The 24,098-nt window shown below is 39.7% G+C and overlaps 2 protein-coding genes across 29 annotated transcripts in view; one reads left to right on the plus strand and one right to left on the minus strand.

Annotated features, from left to right (window-relative positions):
• Positions 1-22,377, minus strand: part of MRPL30 (mitochondrial ribosomal protein L30) — a 123,034-nt gene extending 100,657 nt beyond the window's left edge. For 24 of the 26 annotated variants that reach the window (XR_007470973.1, XR_007470974.1, XR_007470978.1 and 21 more), the window contains exons 1-3: positions 8,710-8,856; positions 4,272-4,349; positions 2,758-2,838 (exon numbers count right to left, since the gene is read on the minus strand). Coding sequence is in view for 1 of the 26 variants with exons in the window: in XM_012535957.3 (XP_012391411.2) it covers positions 2,758-2,838; positions 4,272-4,349; positions 8,710-8,784 (234 nt within the window). In the remaining 25 variants the exon portion in view is untranslated. Of the gene's footprint in view, positions 1-2,757; positions 2,839-4,271; positions 4,350-8,709; positions 8,857-9,002; positions 9,159-22,279 lie in introns of those variants that run through there. The other 2 variants (XR_007470989.1, XR_007470988.1) reach the window with 2 other exon arrangements.
• MITD1 (microtubule interacting and trafficking domain containing 1) lies at positions 9,176-19,772 on the plus strand. Of its 3 annotated transcripts, XM_033401805.2 has the most exons (8): positions 9,271-9,409; positions 11,921-11,972; positions 15,436-15,537; positions 17,160-17,296; positions 17,380-17,466; positions 18,518-18,633; positions 19,385-19,445; positions 19,547-19,772. In XM_033401805.2, exons 3-8 carry the CDS (start codon positions 15,489-15,491, stop codon positions 19,640-19,642), a joined length of 546 nt encoding a protein of 181 aa, XP_033257696.1. In that variant the 5' UTR covers positions 9,271-9,409; positions 11,921-11,972; positions 15,436-15,488; the 3' UTR covers positions 19,643-19,772. The 3 variants fall into 3 exon arrangements, 2 of the variants coding, with proteins under 2 accessions (XP_004277805.1, XP_033257696.1); XM_004277757.3 differs by lacking the exon at positions 11,921-11,972 and having other exon boundaries at positions 9,183-9,409; XR_007470967.1 differs by lacking the exons at positions 11,921-11,972; positions 19,385-19,445; positions 19,547-19,772 and adding an exon at positions 18,027-18,265 and having other exon boundaries at positions 9,176-9,409.
• Positions 22,378-24,098: the final 1,721 nt, after the last annotated feature.

A 24,098-nucleotide genomic window follows, 5' to 3' on the forward strand; every position in this document is an offset into this window, starting at 1 on the left:
GGTGATCTCCACATGTTACTCCTCCACCATCTTGAAGGTCTCTCCCCTTAATTCTAAATATGATTCTAACAATTATATATACATGTGTGTATATTATATATATTTATTTATCCTTATTTGTATAAAGGTGTCAAAAACATTAGGTCAAGAGTCATACCTCTGGGGAATCAGACTGAGGAAGGCCAAAAAAAAAGATGGTACTTTAATCAAAAAGGATATTATTCAATCATTAACTTATCCACAGAGGGTTCACATTACATTGCTAAATGATGAAAGCAGCTGGAGAAGCATTATAGGCAAGATGATGCACATCTTCAAAAATATTTAACAGAAAAGTATGTGGAGGGTGTTAGCAGTATTTGCCTCCAGGTGGGTAGGATGAAGGGTATTTTTCTAGAAATTTTGATGGGGTAGGTGCACCAAAGAAAAGGAGAGAAGAATTAAAGAAATGGTGTGAGGAGCATGAAATATTCAGGAAAAGTAAGTGGTTCTGTGTGACTAAGGTAGAAAAAAATAGGAAAAGCAATGCAGGGCGAGAAGTTAAACTAAGCTTAACTATGCTTAGTCTTTAGAAATTCCCAGAATGGATATAAGGTTATTGGAGGTTTGAAGCAAAATGACATTTCAAAAATAGATTCAGAAAGAAAACTCTTTCAAATGAACTGGAGGTGGAGACTGATACAAGGAAACTCAGGAAGCACTTAGAGCCATGGTTTAAGAGTCTGAATTACAGCAGCTGTAACAGAAAGAGGCTGATTTGGGGACTTCAGGTAATAAAATAGATGGATTTGTGGTGGGTGAGGGAGAAGATAGGGTTGAGACTGACTTAGAGCTTTCTAGTCTGGGAAATCAGGTAGAGGATGGTAGCATTAACTGACATCACTAATACAGGACAAGCACTCTCTTTTAGTTTGGTTGTCTGGAGGACAACCTCATTTGTAAGACAATGAGTCTAATTTTGGATAACTTGAAATACCTACAGGTTATCTAAGCAGCAAGGTCTAGAAACTACAGGAGAATATAGGAGTAAGTTCAGAAGATAGGCAAAGAGCTGGAGATGCAAATCTCAGAGTCATATCTATAAAGTTTAAAAGTTTTCATGCTCACTACAACCAGTGATCAAAATCACTCCCCCCACATTTTAAACAAATGCTAACATCTGTATCTATCATTTCTTCCAGAAGTTTACAGTCTAAGAAACATGAAAACATGTAAGACAATGCAGTTGTGGACCATGACTTGAAAAAAAAGAGATTTCTGATAAAAGAACATCAAGCACATTAAAGGTATCTAAATAGTCAATGGTAATACTATTTTAGCTTTTAAAAAAATCAGTGGAGAATGGTGGTTACCAGGGACTAGGGGGAGAAGGTAGAGGAGTTACTGTTTAATGAGTACAGAGGTCCAGTTTTGCAAGATGAAGCATTCTGGAGATGGTGGCTGTGATGGTCACACGACAATATGAATGTACTTAATACCAGTGAAATGTACACTTAAAAATGTTTAAATTTTATGTTGCATGTATTTTACCACAGTACAAAAAAATTGGAGAAATCAAAATAAAACAGAAATCTACTGAGGGCTTAGTCAGTGTTTTCTAAAAGAATCATAGGTAGACACAAATCTAGCAGAGAAGAAGATCCAAATTAGCAATGGCTGATAGAGAAAGTGAAAACCAAGAGCCACACAGACAGTCTGAGCAGGAGGAAGAAACACTGTTTTCTCAGGACAATGTTGATATGAAAACACAAAGTATCAAGGGAAAAAGCCATAAGCAGGAATAAACAGATTCTGAGACCAAAACCCAGTACTTAAAAGGTCAGTGGCACATATTTATTTTAAATAATCATTTACATAAATCCTACTATGTTTAATTAAAAAAAATTTTTTTTATTTTTAAACTTTTTATTGGAGTACAGTTGATTAACAATGTTGTGTTAATATCACGTGCACAGCAAAGTGAATCAGTTATACATATACATATAGCCACCTCTGTTTTTAGATTCTTTTCCCATATAGGCCATTATAGAGTATTAAGTAGAGTTCCCTGTGTTATGCAGTAGGTTCTTATTAGTTATCTATTATATATAGTGTGTATATGTCAACCCCAATCTTCCAATTTATCCCTCCCACATAAATCCTATGTTTTAAACTCTACACTTCTACCTATACCCGCAAATAATTCAACATGAAAGTTTTCAATATTACAAAAATCGGTACCTTCAAAACATAATGTAACAGGGAAGAGAGAATTCTGACTCCATGTTGGTTCTGTTTCTTTTACTTTAATCTTTGCTTTTCGTTGCTTTTGTTATAGCTGTAAGCATAGATAATGGCCTGCCACAAGGAACCCTGCCCCTCTGCCTGTTAAACTAAAAGGCCTTTGTTCAGCTCACAGACAGACATTCTGACCCTGACCACCTGTGAATGGCTACAGAAAAGAAGAAATTAACACATCCCTTCCCCATGCAGGTCGAGGGAGGAGATTTTGCAAGACAAATGGCCTTTTTACTTTACTTCCTCACCTCCTCCCCCTGTCTGTTCTATAAAAGAAACTGGCATCCTGACCCCAATAAGATGGTTTTTGGGTACACTAGTCCGCCATCTTCTCGGTCTGCCGGCTTTCCAAATAAGAGTCGCTATTCCTTGCCTCAACACCTCATCTCCCGATTTACTGGCCTGCCCTGCGGTGAGCAGAATGAGCTTGGACCCAGTAACAGTAACATGTTTTTCAAAAACAGTAACGTAAAAACTTACTTTATCTGGAATTCTTGACTTCGTAAATTTGTGACGAATCCAATCTGTACGAACAAGGGGCTCCACACCTTTTGTCACCATCTAAAATATGCCATAAAACATTTGATTTTTAGAACTCTATCTAGTGCAGAAATCATAACCTACCAATTTTTAGGTGACAAAATCTGTTCTCACCTAACCTGTAATTATTAAACATTTATCTCAGCCCCCTAGCTGAATGAATACATCTCATCTTACCACTAACATGAAGAAAAACACATTAAATATAAACTTCTAGACCAGCAGCTGGCAATATTTTTCTGTAAAGAACCAGACAGTAAATATTTCCAGCTCTGGGGCTACACAGTTTCCACAGCCAAGTCTCAGCTCTGCCGCAGCAGGGCGAAAGCAGTTGTTGACAATATGTAAACAAATCGGTGTGGCTATGTTTCAATAAAACTTTTACAAAAATAGGTGGTGGGCTGAATTTGGCTTGTAGGTTGTAGTTTGTCAGTGTGCTCTAGACAACATACGATAATTCAGCTTCAGCAATACAGTGTAAAAGAAAGCCAAAATGAGTTTCCAGTTTTCTTTCTAGTCCCAAGAATGCCATCAACTCCTGTTTCCTGTCTCTTGTTCCCTTTCTACAATCTTCCAGTCGTGTTTCTCTCAGGCTGCAGAAGAAAAAGGATTCACTGCTAATCCTTCATACCAGGAAACTCCTCTGGGTGGAAAATAATCATTCCCTTCATGCCCTCCCTGTACTGCAGAGATGGTATAAACAATGGGAGAATAAGCAGGAGGGAATTGGGGGTTAGGGGGAGACTGGTGAAGGACATGGGCTTTGACATACCAGGAACATTGGGCCTCTAATCCTGCTCTGTACTTACCAGCTGTGACATATGAGATACTTATCCTCTCAGAGGGTCGGTTTCCTCAGCTATAAAAAGAAAATAATACTTACCAACCAGGATTAATCTGAGGTTAAGGTAAGTGTGTAAAGCACCTGGCATTATTATTATCTAAAGGCAGCAGCAGGTCCTATCTAGACTCTGGACCTCATGAATAGATTAGGCTGCACCACTGAAATTTCTAAAAGAAAGACTGGAAGGAAATACATGAAAGTACAAACATTAATGGTCTCTGGGAAACTGTTTCTCTTCTTTCTGCTTTTCTACATTTTTCTAATTTTCTATTACTGAAAATGGACTCTTCATAACTGAAGGAAAAAAAAATCTAAAACTTTCAAAAGATTAAGGTGGGCCATGGGGAATCAACACTAGCCATTTTTTACCAGCATTTTCTCCAGAAAAAGGTCTTTTGTGATTTCAGATCTTTAGGGATAAAACAGCAGATAAACCACAAATAAAATTAACGTTCAACATTAAAAAAGTATATATATATATATATATATATATATATATAAAGAAACTTAAAATTTTAATTTGCCTGTATGTTTTGTTAATTAGAAAAGAGAGAAAAAGTTCTTAAGGAATAGGAAAAAAAAAAGATAATTCTTGAAAAGAAATACTTACTTGTAGTCTGCCTGGGGGCCTCTGAACTATTGAGCGCAAAATCCCTGCCATGAGTGTGGTGACTGTTCTCCTTAGGGGCTGTGAGAAGTAGAAAACAGATCTGTGGGTCAGGTATGTCTTAGAAATGGATAGCTCAAACTGAAAAACTGGATGAAGTTTAACAGCAAAATCTTGATTGTTTTAATACACTAAGGACAAGAATTAAGTTACAATAGATGTTTTATTGAGAGTTCAAGAAAACCATAGGAAGTAATTATACATTAACCATATCCCATTTTCACCAAAGAGTTAAATTACACCCTAGGCTGATTCAACAAAAATAGGCAATGGAGGTTACTATCATTTAAAAAATCTTCAAGAGCGAGGGCAGATTCTATGCTTTGCTATAGAATCAAAAAAAAAAAATTAAAGAGCTGGAAGGGACTGAAGAAATCCAAACTCCCATTAGGACTGACAACGCTCTTACTTTATTTATGAGGAAAATGAATCCCAGAGAGTTCAATCATTTACCAAAGGTCATCCAGCTTTCAAGAGAGTATATGGTCTGGAACCCAAACCTCCTAATACCTAGTCCAGCATATTTTCACTAAATCATAACACCCTTCTGTTAAATAAAGCAGAATGTTCTTTTTTGCTTATTTATATTTTTAGACTATTCTTAACGAACATGCATTGCATTTATAAACTAAAGGTCATGTTTATTTAGACACAAAACAATTATAGCGTACCGACTTAAACTGAATGCAGAAAGATTAAGTTCATGAACTACATGTATATTTTGGACAGGTTACTTAATTTGTATGTTTCAATTTTTCCCCCCAGAGAACAGAAAAAAAAATAATACCTATCTTGCAAATGAATTACTCTGAAAACACCTAAAACAGTACTTGGCACATAAGAAGCCCTCAATAAATGGTAGTTTTTACTATTATAATATCATTAAATTATTACAAAGCTATAATAAGAATACCCTAACATGCCAAAATAGGGCAAGTACTGTATTTCAGTGCCCACCAGATTCTGGCTCACTCGAGCTCTGCAGGTCTTTCCTGTGGTGTGGACAAAGCAATGAAGCTACTGGAATCAATGCAAGATGTCCCATTAGAAGGGCCTGACTTCAGAAAAAGTCTCAGCAACCGAACCAGTCTCTCAAAACTAATTACGTATCAGTTTTAGAAGAGTTAACTACTATATCCTTACGCCCTGAAAACAAGAATTTTGTCTTGTTCATCTTCTACTCTCAGCATCTGGCACACCATCTGATGGACAGTAGGCACCCAGTGTTTGTTGATGAATGTCTGAATCAGTTAACGGGTTAGATCCATGGTCCGCTCAACTCAGAATTCAGAAGTACATCAGAATTTCATAACTGCCATTCTGACTTCAGACCTCAAACATTACAATACAGCAGAGCAATTTCTAGTTCACATCATCCAGTTTGCTTGGTTGGTTGTTTAGATGCCTTGTATCAAGGCTTCTTTAGAAGAGACGCTTAATCCTCCGTCCCTCCCATCAAATAGACAATGCTAAATTATTTTCTCTACCATACTCATTCCTCCCAAGTTAAGCGTTAGGTACTAACCCAACTTATTTAGCTTCACTCTTTGTTAAATCTTTCTCTTATCACTTAGATTTCAACAAGAGCCTCCTAACTGGCCTTCCTGCTTCTATTCTAACTTCCCCAAGGTCTTTTCTCCACAGCAGCAATCATCTCATTAAGTCCGAAATCAGATAATGTCAACTCCTCCGCTCAAAACCTTCCAATGAGCCAGGCTTCTCATTATCAGAGTAGGAGGTTACACACAGGCCAGAGAGGAAGGCTACAATGATCCATGTGATCCAATGACAGAGGATTAGTGTTGGAACTCATGTTTAGTTTAATATAGATATGATGGATAGAGAAATAATTATAGATACATATACACACATGGGTTAGCTCTGTTAGCCAAGAGGACCTAAAGGCAACGGCATCCCGGTAGCGATGAGCATGCCCAGTGCCCAGATCTTAGTTTCTAATGGCATTCTCTAAAAAAAAAGAACCAGGACTCCTTGGAGAAATGGCTGATTATATGGCTGTAGCAGGGAATATATAATGATGAGTCTGGAGCACCTAGTGCTAGAAAGGAACTACTCAAAAAATCAAAATGATGGGGGTATGTCAAAGGGACCAGAAGCCAAATGAAAGAGCTCCCAGTGGCTACAGCTGAAATAATATGAGCAACAAAATAAGTAACAAAGTATTGGCTTATAATCCAAAACATAAACTAACCATGAGTCCATACTGATATAAATAGATGAATAAATTAATTAATGAGGGAGAAGAAACAAATCTCCCTTACAGAAGAATTTCAAATAATTTATGTAGACACTCCCCTCTCAAAGAGGTGGAGTAAAGCTATCAACCCTGAGGCATGGGCTATGCTTAAACACTTGCTACCAGAATATAGTATAGAAAGGGGGGAAATACCGTTACATTAGAGGAACCTAACAAACACTGTGTCATCGAGGTGATCAAGATTAACATCAATTGTGATAAAAGTCAAGCTGATAGCATGTATCCTTGATATGATGGAATGAGAATGGCACTTCACCTCTATGTCTTCCTTCCAAAAACCCCTAACACTTCTCTAACAGAAAAATATCAGACGAACTCCAATTGAAGGACATCGTACAAAATACTTGACCAGTACCTCCTCAAATACCTGACTGCCTCGAAACTGTCAAGGTCATCAAAACCAAGGAAAGTCATAGTCAAACTGTCATAGTCAGGAGGAGCATTTGACAACTAAACACAATGTGGTATCTTGGATGGTATTCTGGAACAGTAAAAGGACATCAGGTAAAAACTAATAAAATCTGAATGAAGTATGACCTTTAGTTGATAACGTATCAATATTGGCTCATCAATTATAACGAATGTACCATACTAATGTAAGATGTTAGTAAAAGGGGAAACTTGGTGTGGGGGGTATGTAGGAACTCCATACTATTTTCATAACGTTTCCATAAATCTAGTTATTCCAAAATTAAAAGTTTATTTATTACAAGACTGAAAAGCTCCAATGCCTCTCCATTTCAATCAGAGTGACAGCCAGTGCTAAACCCCCGCCTTGAGGACACCACCTCCATACTCTTGGTCAATCGCTACACACACTGGCCCCGTTGCAGGTCCTGGAACCTGCCATGCAGGTATACTCCCCTGACTGGCTGTTCCCTCTACTGGAATGCCCCTGATATCCACATAGTTAACTCTCTTACATCCTTCAATTTCTGGCCTAATTCTCATCTTCTCAATGAGTTCTACCCTGACTCCGTTATTTAACATTTTGACCCACACTACAATTGTCAGCACTCCCAATCTCTCTTACTCTCCTTCATTTTCTTTCCATAGCATTTAACATCTTCTAACATAATTTAATTTTTTGTTAGGTTTGTGGTTTATTGTCTGTTCCCACCCAACAGCATGTTGGTTCCACAAGCACAAAGATTTTAAAATTTTCTTTTGTTTTAGGCTTGCTCTGTCTATTCACAGATGTATCCCAAGCATCTACCTAAAGCAGCACTGCCATGTAGCAGCCACTCAATTAATTCTTGCTGAATGAATTAAGTGTCATTTACATACTTCAGAATGTGTGACAGTCAAAAGTTGTAAGTTTCAATAAAGGTTATTCTTAATAATTAGGCACATAACTCTTGGACCTTGAAGCAATTATACTGTCTTTCACCGTACAATTAAGTTTCTCTTGCAAAGACACAAAAGCAGGAAAATAAATGCACCATATGAGAAGGATGATCCCATTTCCGTTAATTAAAAAAAAAAAAAGATGTCTGTGAATGTGTGTGTAAACAGAGAAAAACTCTGGAAGGCTATCAGAGAAACGTTAGCATACCCAGGGAGAGGAGGGCTGGCTACCAGGGCTATTTCCGCCCCTCCCCGACGTCCCACACCCCCGTAATGTCTGATAGGTTTGTTGTTGCTCTTTTACAATGACCATGCGCGTAACTGTTCTTTAAAAAAAACTAACTCCTTTTCTAAAGAGACACAATGGTAAATGGGGGGGGGGGCACTACTGAAAATGCAGAACATAGGATTTCCCTTTCAATAAATCGACATCTCTGAAGGCAAGAAATGTCTCTTGAACTCCTAATGCCTTCTAAGCAGGCGTCCGAAGTGCCTCTTGGAATAAACAAAACTAAACAAAAAACCGCGGAAAAAGCAGCTCTGGGTAGGTGGCGATCAAAACGCGGTTGCAAAATCACGGCTTTTAGTAAAACGGTAAATATTTTAACTGCCAACTTCAGAGGATTTACGTTCTAATATGCGGCAATTTTTAAATTTGGCAATTTTGTATCTCCATCAACAATTCAAGTTAGGCTGACCCCAGAGGAAAGCCGAAGTTATGCATAAAGCAGAAGCACAGAAAATGTTAAAACATACTTGAATTCCCTTTCCCGCCAGACTGCCCAGCCGAGGCGGCTCTGTCCTCGAGCTCCAGGAGGCGGGGCTCCACATGCCGCGTCCCGGGATTCCACAAACTGGGAAACGGGATCCAGCCGGCCAGTGGCTTTTCGGGAGCCCAAGGGACAGTACCTGGACGTAGTTCCATTCAGGTTACTGTGACCCGTAAACACAGAATCGAATGGAGAAAATCAATCCGCATCTGCATAGGGTTCCCAGATATGTACTCCTGGAAAAAATGCACTACTTTCGGCCACTCATTTCCCACTCACCAGCAATTCCTAAATGTCTTTCAGCCTGAAGCTCACCACTCAGGGGAACCGGAACAGAGAAAGGACCCAGAGTGCCACACTCAAATCCGGCCTTCACAGTGCACACACCCTGGCATTTTAGTTCCGGCCGAGTCCCTCCCACTCAGGCATCATAAAAAGAGAGCGCAGGCGCATTGGAGTCACGTGACCGCTCCCGGCAGCGCTGCAGACCCGACAGCCTAGGGGGAGGTTGGGGCGGAAGCGAGTTGCGGGCATTATGGCGGGGTCTCTCCAGGGCCAGGACTCTGGAAGCACAGCTGCAGTCACTGTGATAAAGCGGGCGTTGGAACTAGAGTCCGAGTCCCGGTACCCGCAGGCTCTGGTGTGTTACCGGGAGGGAATTGATATGCTCCTGCAGGTTCTGAAAGGTGAGCAGTGAGCCGGGGAGGGAGGACTAGAGGAAAAGGAGCTGCAATCTGCTGTGTCTGGGCGGGAGTGAAAGATTAAAACGCTTACTGTGCACAGCGAGAAAGCCTTAAAATACAGAACGTAGGGTAGTCTACAGGACAGGTGGACTGATTTCTTTGATATCTTTAGTAGATTAATGTTGTCAATAAAAGAGGGATTCCTATCCTAGAATTTTAAGAGACATAACCAAATGTAATAGATAAGCCTTGAAAGGACTTGGGTTTGAATGAACTGTAAAAGACGTTTTGGGATCAAGTTGGAAAGGTTGAATATGGATTGGGTAGCATTAAAATTAACATTGTTAGGCAGTATGGTATTTTTCGAAATCTGTTCTTAATTTTAGAGATGAAGCCTGAAGAAGTGTTTGGAGAAGAATTGTCATGATGTCTGAATTTGATTTTACTTTAAAAGAAAGTTGAAGCAAATATGGCAAAATGCTAACAATTTTTAAATCTAGGTGGTGGGTAATAAGGGTGTTCGTTACACCCTTTTCCTTACTTTTCTCATTAAACATTTTAATTAAAAATTTTTTTTTTTTTTTTTTGGCCGTGACCCGCAGCATGTGGGATCTTAGTTCCCGGACCAGGGATCTAACCCGCGCTCCTGTATTGGAAGCGCGGAGTCTTAACTACTGGACCGCCAGGGAAGTCCCTTCATTAAAAGTTTAAAAATATATATATATTTTTAAATTAGAAATGGGTATACTGACATTCGGTGTGAGAAATGTATAGGATTGTGAGAGGAGACAGTTAAGACTTTCTGTTACATGGTTATTCAATGTTGAGAGGTACACAGATAACCCTTAACACCCCGTACAATCCCTGGTAGGTAGTAAACACCTAGTAATTATGTATTAAATTGACTTAAGACCAGCCCCTGCTCCCCAGCCCCTGGGGCTCTTAGTCTGGCCTCAGATCTCCTCTCTGTGCTTTTTAGCCTGAGTGTTTCTGATTTGTTTCAGAAGCTTTGAGATAGTAGAGGCTGCTTTTCAATGTTCAGCACTTTTCTCAGAATGGTAAAACTCTACCTTGGGCAGGGACCATAGGATGATGATGATGACGGTGATGATGGTGATGATAATGAGAGTAACATCATTTGTAAGTGCTGAGTGCCAGGCAGTGTGCAGAGCACGTTAAAAGCATGATCTCAATTCATTCTTACAATTGCCTTATGAAGTAGGTGATGTTATCCTCATTTTACAGCATAAAAAATAAAGTTTGCTTTCCAGTTCTGCCACAATTGGTAGAGTCACAGCTGAAACCCAAGGCTTTAAAGACTCTACTATACTGACCCTCAGAAAGAGAGATGGTGTACATTGTTCGACTCTGAAGCAGCAGCATCACAGCAGTTCTGCTCCTCTGTGCTCCACTGATCCTGTGGGGCTTAGAGAGACAGTGACGTGATCTTGCAGGTTAAGATGTAAATGCAAATAACTCTAATACAGGGAAGAAGTGCCAGGAGCCATAATGACAAGTGCAACGAGGATTTAAACAGTTAACAGTCATTGGGGGATGGAAAGGTGTGGGTGGCTTTTGATAGGGGTTTTGGAGGGATGAGTAGAATTTCAGAAATTCAGCTGAAAGTGTTCCAATTCTGTCTGTACTGTTTTACCAAACAAGTGGCATAGGTCTGTAGAGAAAGAGTGAGAAGTAAAGATTAAAGGTAGACTGGGGCTTGGAGCACACTGCAGATGGCCTTGGCTGCCAGATTTTAACTCATTCCATTGACAAGGAGAAACCATTTAAAGTTTTTACAAAGGAGTGACATAATTAAAGTTGCATTTCAGGGCTCAGCTCTCTTAGGAATATGCTTTTCTCCCAAATATTTGCATGACCTACTCCCGCTCCTCTTCCAGGTCTTTACACAAATATCACCTTATTTGTGAGGACATTCTCTGACCCCCAGTGTAAAATTACAACCCCCATCCCAGGACTCCCTTATCCTTCTTCCTTGCTTTATTTTATTTAATAGCGCTTACCACAATCTAACATACATGTTTTACCAATTTATTTATTTATTTTAAATCCATTCATCTGTAAGTGAACACTTAGATTGCTTCTACCTTTTGACTATTGTGAATTTCCCATTGCTTATTTATTTATTTGGCTGCGTTGGGTCTTTGCCACTGCGCATGGGCTTTCTCTAGTTGCGACGAGCAGGGGCTACTCTTTGTTACAGTGCGCGGGCTTCTCATTGCGGTGGCTTCTCTTGTTGTGGAGCACGGCCTCTAGGCACGTGGGCTTCAGTAGTTGTGGCACGCAGGCTCAGTAGTTGTGACTCACGGGCTCTAGAGCGCAGGCTCGGTAGTTGTGGCGCATGGGCTTAGTTGCTCCGTGGCATGTGGGATCTTCCCGGGCCAGGGATTGAACCCATGTCCCCCTGCATGGCAGGCCCCCCTGCATCCCATGTGCCACCAGGGAAGTCCTACCAATTTATTTTTATTGTTGTCTTTCCTCTCATTTGAATGATAGGGGAGGACTTAACTGCTACGTCTCCAGTGCTTAGAACAATGCCTGGCATGTGGTAAGTTCTCAGTAAATATTTCTTGAGTAAATGAGTGAATATGGCAAGAGCGTAGGAGAGACATTAACCTGAAGATACTGAAGTCAAGCAGACCAACTAAGGAGCTCCTGCAGAAGTCAAGATGAGAGGTGATAAGGGCCTGAATGAACCAGGGGGGCAACACCAGTATTAGGAAAGGGAGGGGACAGTCTGGACATTGAATTACTGGCACTGGCACGTGATTAGATGTTGGAATGGGAATTGAAGATGGCTGTATGATTTCAAGCCTGGAAAACCAAGGCATGTTTGAAGAATGGGTCTATAGTATCAAACTCTGATCAAGGATGATGATTAAGAAAGGAGTACTATATTTGTAGAGGACAGGGGAAATAGAGTATATTTATAGGCAGGAGCAAAGTAACAGTAGAGCTTAAGAAAAGAGATGTTAGATAAAATGTTCTAAAGGAAGCTGAGAGGGAGGTGTATGGAAAAAATTATGTAGATGATAATCATATTGACATTTATTGAGTATTTCCTACACGCAGGTCTCTTTCATAATTAATCATCTCCACAACTCTCTAAGGTACTGTTACTCTTTCTGTGCTACAGATGAGGTTGCAGAGAGGTTGAATAACTGGCCAAGGTCACATAGGCAAAAGTGACAAAGCAAGTTTTGAACTAGAACAGCCTGACTCCAGATGCTTTGCTGTTAGCCACTTTTCATACTGCCTCTTTGTAAAGAGTCCATAAAATGCTGAATCCTGACGAAAAGTTCAAAGTTTTTGAGTTTAGAGGAACATATATCAACGTAGTGGAAGAGTATGAGTTCTCATATCACCTTAGGACAAAAAACAGGATTCTCCACAAGAGATTTATGGATGATATATGGGTGTATTAGGATTTTCTTATGCTACTGTAGTATAGGCATGAGAAAGTGGGGATCTAAATGATATTAATTTTGGCAGTAGAAGAACTTGAAAGGGAAGGATTTCAGTAATTATATGGATATCAACAAAGGGTTGGAAACAACTTAAATGCCCCTGGGTAGGAGAGTGGTTACATAAACCATGGTACAGCCAAACAATGGAGTACTATACTGCTGTAAAGAGGGTTGAGCAAAATCTTTGTGAAGTGATATGGAGTGATTCCCAGGATATATTGTTTAGTGAAAAGGACGAAGAGTAGCTATAGTATGGTAACCTGCATGTAAAAACAAAGATATAAGAAGATTTTCATGTGTCTCCTCATTTGTTGAAAAGAAACACAGGAAGGATAAAACCAGAAACTAATGAAATTAATTACTTAATATGCGGTGGGTGGGAAGAAAGGAGAAATGGAGTAGGGTAGCAGGATGAGGAGGGAGTGAATAACTTCTCTAAGTTATTCAATTGTTATACATAAGGGAGAGCGAAAGAAATAGGTAACCTAAGCATCTTTGGAAAATAGTATTTTGGCTGTATTCTGTAAAGTTAAAGACAAAGTGAACAGTATACAAACATTGTATTATTTTAATCGGTAAATTATTTTCTCACAACGGTATGGGTTAGGAATTTTCAAACTATTTTATGTCTATACTAGGCTTGAAGAAGCCAGTAAATATATTGTGGATAATAAAAGAAGTTACAGGTAAGGAAAGGAGGAAGGCTAGAATGAACCCTATGGGATCAAAGTAATCAGCATGAATTCATGGTTTTTAATATAGATACAGATGGACAGACATAGAAATAGAGTTGTATGTGTGTGTTAGTAAACCTCCACGTACTTTCTACCTGCATTGACGGAAAGGGTCTAGAGGTAGTGTTAAGACTCCCTGAGTAGCAGTGAGCACAGTTAGTACCCAAAATATGATTTCTTGATACCATTCTCCAATAAAAGGAACCAGGTCTCCTTGGAGAAATGGTTGATTCCAGGGCTGGGGCAAGGAAAATAAAACATTTTGCACCAAAAATTAAGGAAGTGCTCAAAAAATGATGGGTTATGTCAAAAGGACAAAGGAGCCAACATGATGGAACTCTTAAAGCCAACACTGATAAAATTTGAGCAAGAAAAGATTGATAGTATTGGATTACAACCCATAGAATAAAAGATATATCCATGAGTCCATATTGATATAAATCAATAGTTGAATAAGTAAGTAGATGGGAGAGCAGAGACAGCTCTTCCTTACAGTGGAATTCCAATTAATAAATTAAAGAGGAATGATGGGAATAGAAAATCACCATTTGGCAAACACTGCAGTAATAATCATTGCAGGCAAAGACCATCAACAGATGCTAAAATTAGCGGATGAAGAGTGGAGAGAGACAGGATATCTTCCCACAAGATAGGGATTCCATACAAAAGAGAAAATAGTGATTTTTGCAGTGGAGAAATCTGTGAACTCCACCTTAACCAAGTGACCAAAGTCAGCGTCACCAGGAATAAGACACATCAACATCGTGTACCCACTGAGAACGGTGCAACACTTCTGTGATTTTCTTGCTAAAAAAATGCATAACTTCAGTCTGTCTAATCATGAGAAAACACGACAGCCCCAAATGAGAGACATTCTACAAAATAACTGACCATGTACTCTTCCTAAATGTCAAGGTCATAAAAGGCAGAGACACACTAAAGGAACTGTTACAGATTGTAGGAGGCTAAAGAGACATAACAACCACATGGTATGTGGGATCCTGGACCAGAAAACGAACTTTCCTACTAACTTTCTTTAGGTTTGTAGATGAACTAATAGTGTCGTGTCAATGTTAAGTTACTTACTCTGATAATTGTACCATGGTTGTGTGATATGTTAATACTAGGGGCATCTGGGTGAAGGGATTCTGTGCCATTTTTGTAGCTTTTCCATAAATATATAGTTAATTCAAAATAAAATGTTTTAAAACTCAGGGTTTAAAAATAAAATTATAATGGAAAATAAAAGCAGTATTAAAAGGGAGGAAGGAAGGAGCCAGGAATTGATTTGGTGACTGGGGGTGGGGCTTGGAGTAAGACTTTATTGATAATGTATATTCAAAAATACCTTCCATTTTTGGGGTGGCTGGGAAAATGATTCAGCATAAACCATAAAGGGGAAGTCTGGAACAGACGCTGGTTTTGTGGAAGAAAGATAGATATTGTTTGCTCTCTTTTGATTATGCTTAGATTTCAAACTTATGGGTAATTAGGACAAAATAGTGCTCAGACTCAGTGACATCAATAAGCCACCTTTGTTTCCTCACCAGAGTTGAAGTCTCAGCAGTGAGACATGGTGTCTGAGTCCCCACTCCTAAATAAAGCTGCTTCAAGTGCTTAGTGAAAAAAATGAAGGCCCTGCATGATCAAGCTAAATTTGGGCCTATTATTTGTGCATTTTAGGACCAAGACAGACCATGCCAAAGAACAGGAAAGCCGTGGAAAACTTGGGAAATGGGAAATACTGCTTGTACCAAATAGGAAGCCTGTTTTGAAACTTGAAAGTGTATTTTTTATTTTTAATTTGTAGGCACCAAAGATGTAACAAAGAAATGTAATCTCAGAAAAAGAATTTCTGACTACATGGATAGAGCAGAAAACATAAAGAAATACTTGGATCAAGAAAAAGAAGGTAAAGAGGCTGTTTCGGAGAGTATGTGTATGTGCTCTTGTGATAAAGCCCATTTCACCCAGTGTTTCTGGCTGTGCCCTTTGGAGCTTGCAGGTCTACTCTGCATTTCCATTCGTCTGTACACAAGCTGTTCTTAACCTTTTTCTTCCCTGGTGGGGGGAAGGTGGGGCTCAGATACCCTCCTGAGAATCTGAGGACAGCTCGACGTACTGCAGAACTTTGCATGCTATTTTAAGGAGTTCATAGATCCCCGTGAAGCTTACGTGTAGACTCCAGTTTAAATAATACTACAGAGGAATACTGAATATAAATCCTGTATTTTATTTGTATTTCCCTTTATAAAATGACCGAAATATTAAAGTAGCTCAAGAAACTCCTGGGACTTCTTTGAGATTTTCGTTGTGAGTCAAGACATTTCAGGAGTTAGGTATTCCTAATGATTAGAGGTGCAGGAGGTATGGTTCCCTATTTATAACTGGTTCTCTACTCAATGAGGATCCAGTTTACAAACATATAGAAACAAATGGCCATTGCCACCTGAAGTGCACGGCTGCTGCTTTCTACAGTCAGTGGAACTACTGCCCTCAAAAAACCCAGTGCCCCCGGCCCTCAGCTGCTCTTTACTCCAGCCCTCTCCCCACCTCTTCCTGGTATTCTGTACTAGCACACACCCTGACTACCCCCATTGAGGACCTCTGTTGAGTGGGAATAAAATTGTTTCCTTCACCCCAAATTGAAATCCACAATGCAATTTCCCTCTAAAACTTGGATGAAATATAGTACCATCAGCATTGTGGTTTGAATACTGTGGGTTAAATTAACCTGTGTGGCTAGCTTGGCTTGAAAACCGATGCACGGTTGGTAACGTTCTATCTTTGGAACTATTAGGAACAGAATCCAAACTACTGGTTTTCAAACAAGGTTTAAAAGTGCAACCACCATATAAATTAGGAACTACCATTAAGGGTCATATTTTTAAAAAAAACATAAAGGTCTTCGATAACTTATTCAATAATTAGCCATTTTGGATAAACACAAACAATGGAACTACCCTGCTGACGCTGTGGCATTCTGGGCTTTGGCTTGGGTTATTAAGAAGTACTATAAATTTCTGCTTAACACAGTCTCTACAAGTTCTAAGAAAGACTCCTAGACTCCATATTATTTTGCATTTATATATTTAATACTTCAGCTATTCAGTTGCAAGACATAAAAAGACTTAAATCTGAAGAGAAGGACCAGATGGCCACTGACTCATAGCTTGTGGTTCTACTCATGGTGGCAGGAATATTAGATATCTTTATACATATGGTTCCCTCTTGAATAAACTGCCTGGTCTATAGGATTTAGTTCAAGAACCTGTTCCAAGAAATCTCTGGACTTTCCCACTTGCCCGGCCTCCATGAAGGCAAAAAATCCCACATGGAATTTACCTTTGCGGGTGTAGCATCTTGCAATGTGCCTGGCATGGAGTAGGCATTCAAAAATGTTTGCTGACTGCACGAGTTAAAAAAAAAAATTAACTTGTATCTGATGCTGATTTATTACTGGATACAAATATAGTATGTATAAAAAGAAAGGAAGTAGTCCCTGGTTTTATTATGGAAGCTTGTGTTTTGTAGCTGGAAAATATCACAAGCAAATTAAAATAGAAGAGAACGCAACAGGTTTCAGTTATGAGTCACTTTTTCAAGAATACCTGAATGAAACAGTTACGGAAGTTTGGATAGAAGATCCTTACATTAGACACACTCATCAGGTAGGTGAAATGTACTCCCGTACGATGAAACGTTATTGTTTTAAATGTACGAGTTAGTAATAACGCCTCCTAATGTCTTTCAGCTGTATAACTTCCTTCGATTTTGCGAGATGCTGGTTAAGAGACCATGTAAGATAAAAACTATTCATCTCCTCACCTCTCTGGATGAAGTAGGTATCTGAAGGCATTTACTGTCTCTTAACGTCATGAACTTTACTCAGTTGCAGGGTGTAGTTCGAGGCAAACCTGGACGTCATGCTTCAGCTAGAGCTGTTTCACTGGGAATGAACTTATTCTCTAACAACCGGCATAAAACACCTTGGGGAAAATGCTGTTGATTTCAGTATGTCATATCTTGTATTTGGCCACTTTGCTAAACTCTCTTGTTCAAGTAGTTTCTCAGTTTCTTGGATATTCTATGAGGCAATCACACTGTCTGCATTATTGACAATTTCTGTCATCTTGATTTTGATTTAAATAGGAATGCTTCTAAAGAATTCATATTTCTAGGATTAATTTGAGAAGAAGGAAGCCCCATCTGAATAACGAAACAGCACCATTAAAATACATTTTATTTATTCTTTAATTGAATATAGGTTTATTCACTTTCACTTCCTTTTACAGAAAAACTAAAGATATCTGGGTTTATTAGTAAACGAGTCCTGTGCCATGCTGAGAAATTTACTATGAAAAAACATGCATCTCTAGAAATTATAAAAAATATTTACAGGGCGCTTCCCTGGTGGCGCAGTGGTTGAGAGTCCGCCTGCCTATGCAGGGGACACGGGTTCGTGCCCCGGTCCGGGAAGATCCCACATGCCGCGGAGCGGCTGGGCCCGTGAGCCATGGCCGCTGAGCCTGTGCGTCCGGAGCCTGTGCTCCGCAACGGGAGAGACCACAACAGTGAGAAGCCCGCGTACCGCAAAAAAAAAAAATATTTACAGATTTGCCAAGCCACAGAATGCTAAGGTAATAAAACACATTTTAGCAGATAGGACAGAGTTGTGTTATGTTCACGTTAGAGAAAAAAACAATTATTTTGATAAAAACAGTTGCTCTTAAACTACTTCATCTTCTTTGGTTGCTTGTTTGCAATAATGGACAATGAAACTAGTATAGAATCTTTTCATTTTAATTCACCTATGATACACATTGCATAGTTTAGGAATAATTTAAAATATTAATAACTGAGGCAAAAAGTTGTATTTTTCCTATTAACAGGGCAGTGGGAAAGAACAGCAAAGTAGTGGCCTGGAAGAAATAAGAGAGTCACTCAGGAATCATGGAGTGCAGTTGGAATTAGAATACTCTTCTGTGATACACGACCGGGAAATTAGGTTAGTGTATGGTAATATTTTAATTTTTATGCAGTTGAAAAATACTTATTTTTATTTCTCATAATAAGTTATATATAATTACAAATAATATTCAATTTAAATATTAAAGATTTAAATAAAGCTCAGTTTTCATATCTTTTCACTTTTGAAGAAAAAAAAAATCTGGCTTATTTTGTCCTGTATGTGAGTTTCCTATTTCCTAATGGAATAAAATTTACATGTTCTGTGTCATGTGAGAAGAGGAAGTACTTTTCTGTCATTCAGCTATACACAGTGTTATGGCATTGGGATAATTTCCTTTTCTAGTGATACTAATATTTATTTAATGTGGTTTTACTTCTCATGGTCTTTTAAATATTCTAGTAGACATGACAGGACGCTGTGTCATGCCTGCCAGGGCTCCCCCTGCTTATGTCCCCCACCTCAAGGCAGGGAAACCCCTGAAACATCACCACAGTCTGCCTGAGTACGCTTGGAAGCCACTTCTTAGCAGAACTGGGAAGCTTTATCAGTAAGGTGAAATTCAGGAGGAAGGTTTAATTGAATTGTTAAACTCTTTAGCAGCTAATGGATGTTTCGTTTCACTGTAGACACAGCCCATGGGTAAACCCAGGTTTGGTTCAACTCTTGCCACTGGAGGAAGTGATTTTATTTGTTAGGGGGAAATTTAGCTGACACTTAATACATTATAATTTTGGTCATTGTATGACTTAAATGTCTGGAATGTAATATTATATACTAATTTCAATAGGTTCAACAATGGATGGATGATTAAGATCGGAAGGGGACTTGATTATTTTAAGAAACCACAGGTAGGATATAGTCTTATGAGTGACTGTGTAGCACTCTTTTTATTTTAACAAAATGGCTTTGGTCCTTTTTGTTAAAAAAATTTCTTTTCTTCTCTTCTTAGAGTCGTTTTTCCCTTGGATATTGTGATTTTGATTTAAGACCATGCCATGAAACAACAGTGGACATTTTTCATAATAAGCACACACAAAAAATATGATGGGTAGTAGCTTAATTTACATTATATGTTTCTATTTTAAATGAATATTGGATTTTTCTTTTTTTTTTACTTTGGACAGATCATTCCTGTAACGTAAGAGTTTAACAATAAACTTTTACATTTCTACTAATTTATGGATTCATTGTTCAGTTGTGTGACCAATCCTAAGTATTTTTATAAATACATTGCTCAGTAGAGTTATAGTGTTTCAAGTCATATGGTTAATTTAAACATTTTACCAGATTTTCTCTATTTGACTGTTGGAGAGTGAATCAACACGTAATGAGCACCTATTAAGAAGATGAATTAGATGCTTTAATCTTGCCCCTGGGAATGTAGGGTCCAGCAAGAAAAATCATGAATTAGAGTACTCTTAAGAGACAGATGGGCTTGTGGGTCTAACAACCAGAAAAAAATAACCACCGATAATTTCGTTACAATTAAGTGTCTTTAGCAGACATTTACCTATTTACATTTACATATATATATATATATATATATAAATGTTTGGGCATAAGAATGGACAAATAAGTCACTGAGACAGAATAAGGAATCCAGAAACACACCTGAGAGAAAGTGGATGTGTGTATGGGCACATAATAGATAATAAAGGTCTTTCAAATTAGTGGGAAACAAGTAGACTGCCAATAAAAGTTTGCAAAAGGTAACATTAGATCTCTACCTTATGCCACATAGAGAAATTATTCTAAATGGGTTAAAGAGCTAATGAAATGAAATATTCAAACACTTTTTTTTTAAAACTCCACTGAATGTACTAAGCATAATACAAAACCCAGGAATTATCAAGGAAAGTAAAGAGCACATGATCATATAAATATTTAAAACTTGAATAAAGGGAACCATAAAAAAGTTAAAAACATATGAGATCAAATTTACAACATATAGGAAAAGGGTTAATAGTCCTAACATACAAGGAAGATTGCCACATTTTCAGCAAGTTTGACCTGACCAAGGATTTGGTCCTTTGAGCAATCTCTCTCTACTGGGTTGTTCCTGCAGTACATACATTCCCATCCAGATATACCCTGTTTCTTTGTTCTTCATGAACAAATTTCTTGGAGTTCTCTATACAGTTTTTTCCCCTTTCCTCACCACCTATTCACATTTCAATTCACTTCTATCTGGCTACCCAGTCACTCCACTGAAATTGTTCTTATCAAGGTCAGCAGTGACCTCCATACCACCATATCCAATGGACACTTTTTAACCCTCGTGTTACTTGTTTCAGGAGTATTAGACCTAGCTGGCCACTCCCTTTTTTTTTTTTTGTAATTTTTTTTTTATCATTGTGTTCTGAATTCACAGCATTTTAAAATTTATTTATATTTCATTTTATTTATTTTTGGCTGCATTGGGTCTTCGTTGCTGCACACGGGCTTTCTTTAGTTACGGCGAGCGGGGGCTACTCTTCGTTGCGGCGAGCGGGCTTCTCATTGCGGTGGCTTCTCTTGTTGTGGAGCATGGGCTCTAGGCGCACAGGCTTCAGTAGTTGTGGCTCGCGGGCTCTAGAGCACAGGCTCAGTAGTTGTGGCGCACGGGCTTAGGTGCTCCACAGCATCTGGAATCTTCCCGGACCACGGCTCGAACCCATGTCCCCTGCATTGGCAGGCGGATTCGTAACCACTGTGCCATCAGGAAAGTCCCTGGCCACTCCCTTCTTGAATCTCAACTTCCATGTAACACACTTCGCTTCTCCTCCACCCTACCTTTTAAATATTGGAGTTCTCCTAAACTAGGTACTAGGTAGTAACCATTTTTTTAGTAGGAACTTGTATGGGGAGGTCTTCCCCTATAAGAATTACACTTGTGGGGCTTCCCTGGTGGCTCAGTGGTTGAGAGTCCACCTGCCGGTGCAGGGGACACATATTCGTGCCCTGGTCCGGGAAGATCCCACATGCCGCGGAGCGGCTAGGCCCATGAGCCATGGCCGCTAAGCCTGCGCGTCCGGAGCCTGTGCTCCGCAACGGGAGAGGCCACGGCATTGGGAGGCCCGTGTACCACAAAAAGAAAAAAAAAAAAAAGAATTAACACTTGTGGGAAAAAAAATAAATAAAAAAGAATTACACTTGTGGCCTGATAATTAGATGTTAATGTGGCTGCAGCTTTAGGAACTTGACCTAGTTGTGTGTACCTTCCATGTTGGCTGGGGGAGGAAGCACTATCAGGTGTGAGGAGATGGACGGGGCAGGATCTGCCAGACCAGGACTCCCACCTTCTCCCCTTTTTCAAAGGTGTGTGTTCTGTTCCAGGTGTAGTACCTGGATGGGTCTGGTTTGCAGCAGGACATCAGCATCCCAGTGGAGAATGAGTCATTCCTCCTCATACAGGGATGCAAAGTAACTCACCCGTCTTGGTGGGACGTCCCTTTACAAATCCCATTGCACACTCCCCTCCCAGGTGTGACGGGGCTTGGTGTTCTCGGCAGCATAGCACGGAGATCCACAGTGAGAGGGAAATGGCTGTCTCCTGCAATTTCCATACCTTACTGTGGGTATTGTGTGTCTAAGCAAGGGTCTCCCATGTGGCCTGTGGGGCAGCAGGCCCTACTGGTTGATCACTCAAATGTCTTAAAGCCTGGGATAGTACTTTAGTCCATCTGGCCAAGGTGGTTTTTACCTGTTAGTAATTCAATCTGCTGCTTTAATGTTTCATTCTTCCTTTCTACCGACTCTGCTGGTTGTAGCTTGTAGGAGAGACAGAACCTCCTTCAGTGTCATGTTCCTTCACCCAATCTTATGTTGACTGAAAGAAAAAGGCACAACATAAGAGTTGTTAGTTTCGGTTTTATTCGGAAAACTTAGTGAGGACTATAGCCTGGGAAGCAGCCTCTTGGTAGCCCAGAGGGGACTGCTCCCCAAGACACAGGGGAAGAAGCCAGTATATATGTGATTTTGGCTGGGGAAATGGTGCAGTGAAGTATACATCTCAGTAAAAGGTTAGTGCTGGTCATGAGGAACAGATATATTAGTTAATGATGTTAGTGCTTTTTCTATGTATGCAAAGATGCAAGAATCTGGGTTCTCTAAAAATCTTCCTGAGATATATCTATCTAAGGGGCCCGTTTTTCCAAAGCATATATGTTCTCATCCTGTTTTTCGTCCTGAATTCCTTTCAGGGTGCACCGTCAGTCAGCGACTGCAGTGGCTAATGACTTGATCCTTGTAGAGCTGGATGGTGGGCAACATTCTTTGTTCTGCACTTGCATATCGTGACCTTTAAAATGTGACTGCCCAGTCACTGTCTATTGGACAAGGGTATCCATAAATGGTACTCAGCTTCTCTAATGCCCTTACGGTGGCAGCCTGCTTTGCATGGCAACAGGGGAAAGCTTGAGTGAAGCCAGACCTGGTGGCCTCCTGGCACAGGAACAGTGGGCAGAACTGTCCTCCTAATCAGAGGTTAGGAGCCTCTGATTGCCTGGGTCCAGTTTGAAGGACAACTGGCGGTCACATCCTCTTGATGGCCTCCTCCAAAAGGTGGGCTCCACCTCCCACCAAGATTTGTAAGTTGGAGGATTCCCCAAACGTAGGGGACTTGGATGCTAAACACTTTAAACTTTAGATGAATTACACAAGTCCACAATTATCCATTTTCATGATATACGATACTATCTATATGCTGTCAACTCCTATTAAGCTAAGACTTCTCCTTGGAATTCTAATCTCACATATTCAGCTGCCTGTTTGGCATTTCACCTGGCATCTCAGAAACACACAAGCATTTCAAACATAACAGGCCCCAACTGAACTTGATACACACTCCCCCACTGCTCCCGTGTACCCCCATCCATCCAGTTGCTTAAGTAAGAAATCTAGGCGTCATTCTTGATTCCTCCCTCCCCTTCATCCTCATATGCAGACATGCAGAAAGTTCTGCAGAATCGACCTGCAAAACATGCCTTTAATCCATGTGTTCTAGGAATGCTCGTCAGATTTCCCTTTTAGAACCTGAAGCCCTTAACAGCCTTCACCTGATGTCATCCTCTCTCTCGAGAAACAAAGGGTATCAGAACATCACGGCTGCTTTATTGCACCAAGAACATCATGTCAGGATTTTTATACCTTTCTTAGAAAATAATTTTCAGTTGTTGTGACACATGTAGTGCTTAAAAACGGGCCCATGAACAACCCCTTCAAAATTGTGTTTACTTGGTATTTAATATTGCAAAAGAACAATGGGGCCTGCCCGTGAAACCTGCCTCAAATGAAGAACATTTAGCCTGGCACCTGTGTTTGTCCCAGGAGCAACTTGAAAAATCCCCTTCCCTTACCCTGCTCCCATTTTGAGATAACCAGCTGCAGCAAAACCCTGTGTGTCCACCTCCGCTCCCCACAATCCCTCAGAAACAAGGATGGGATCTGGATCCACTGAGATACATGAAAGGAGAAGATCTCCTAAGAGGACTGAAATTAACGTGATAGCCAAACACTGGGTT

This window comes from Orcinus orca, chromosome 13, assembly GCF_937001465.1.
Source record: "Orcinus orca chromosome 13, mOrcOrc1.1, whole genome shotgun sequence".
Classification (NCBI taxonomy): Eukaryota; Metazoa; Chordata; class Mammalia; order Artiodactyla; family Delphinidae; genus Orcinus; species Orcinus orca.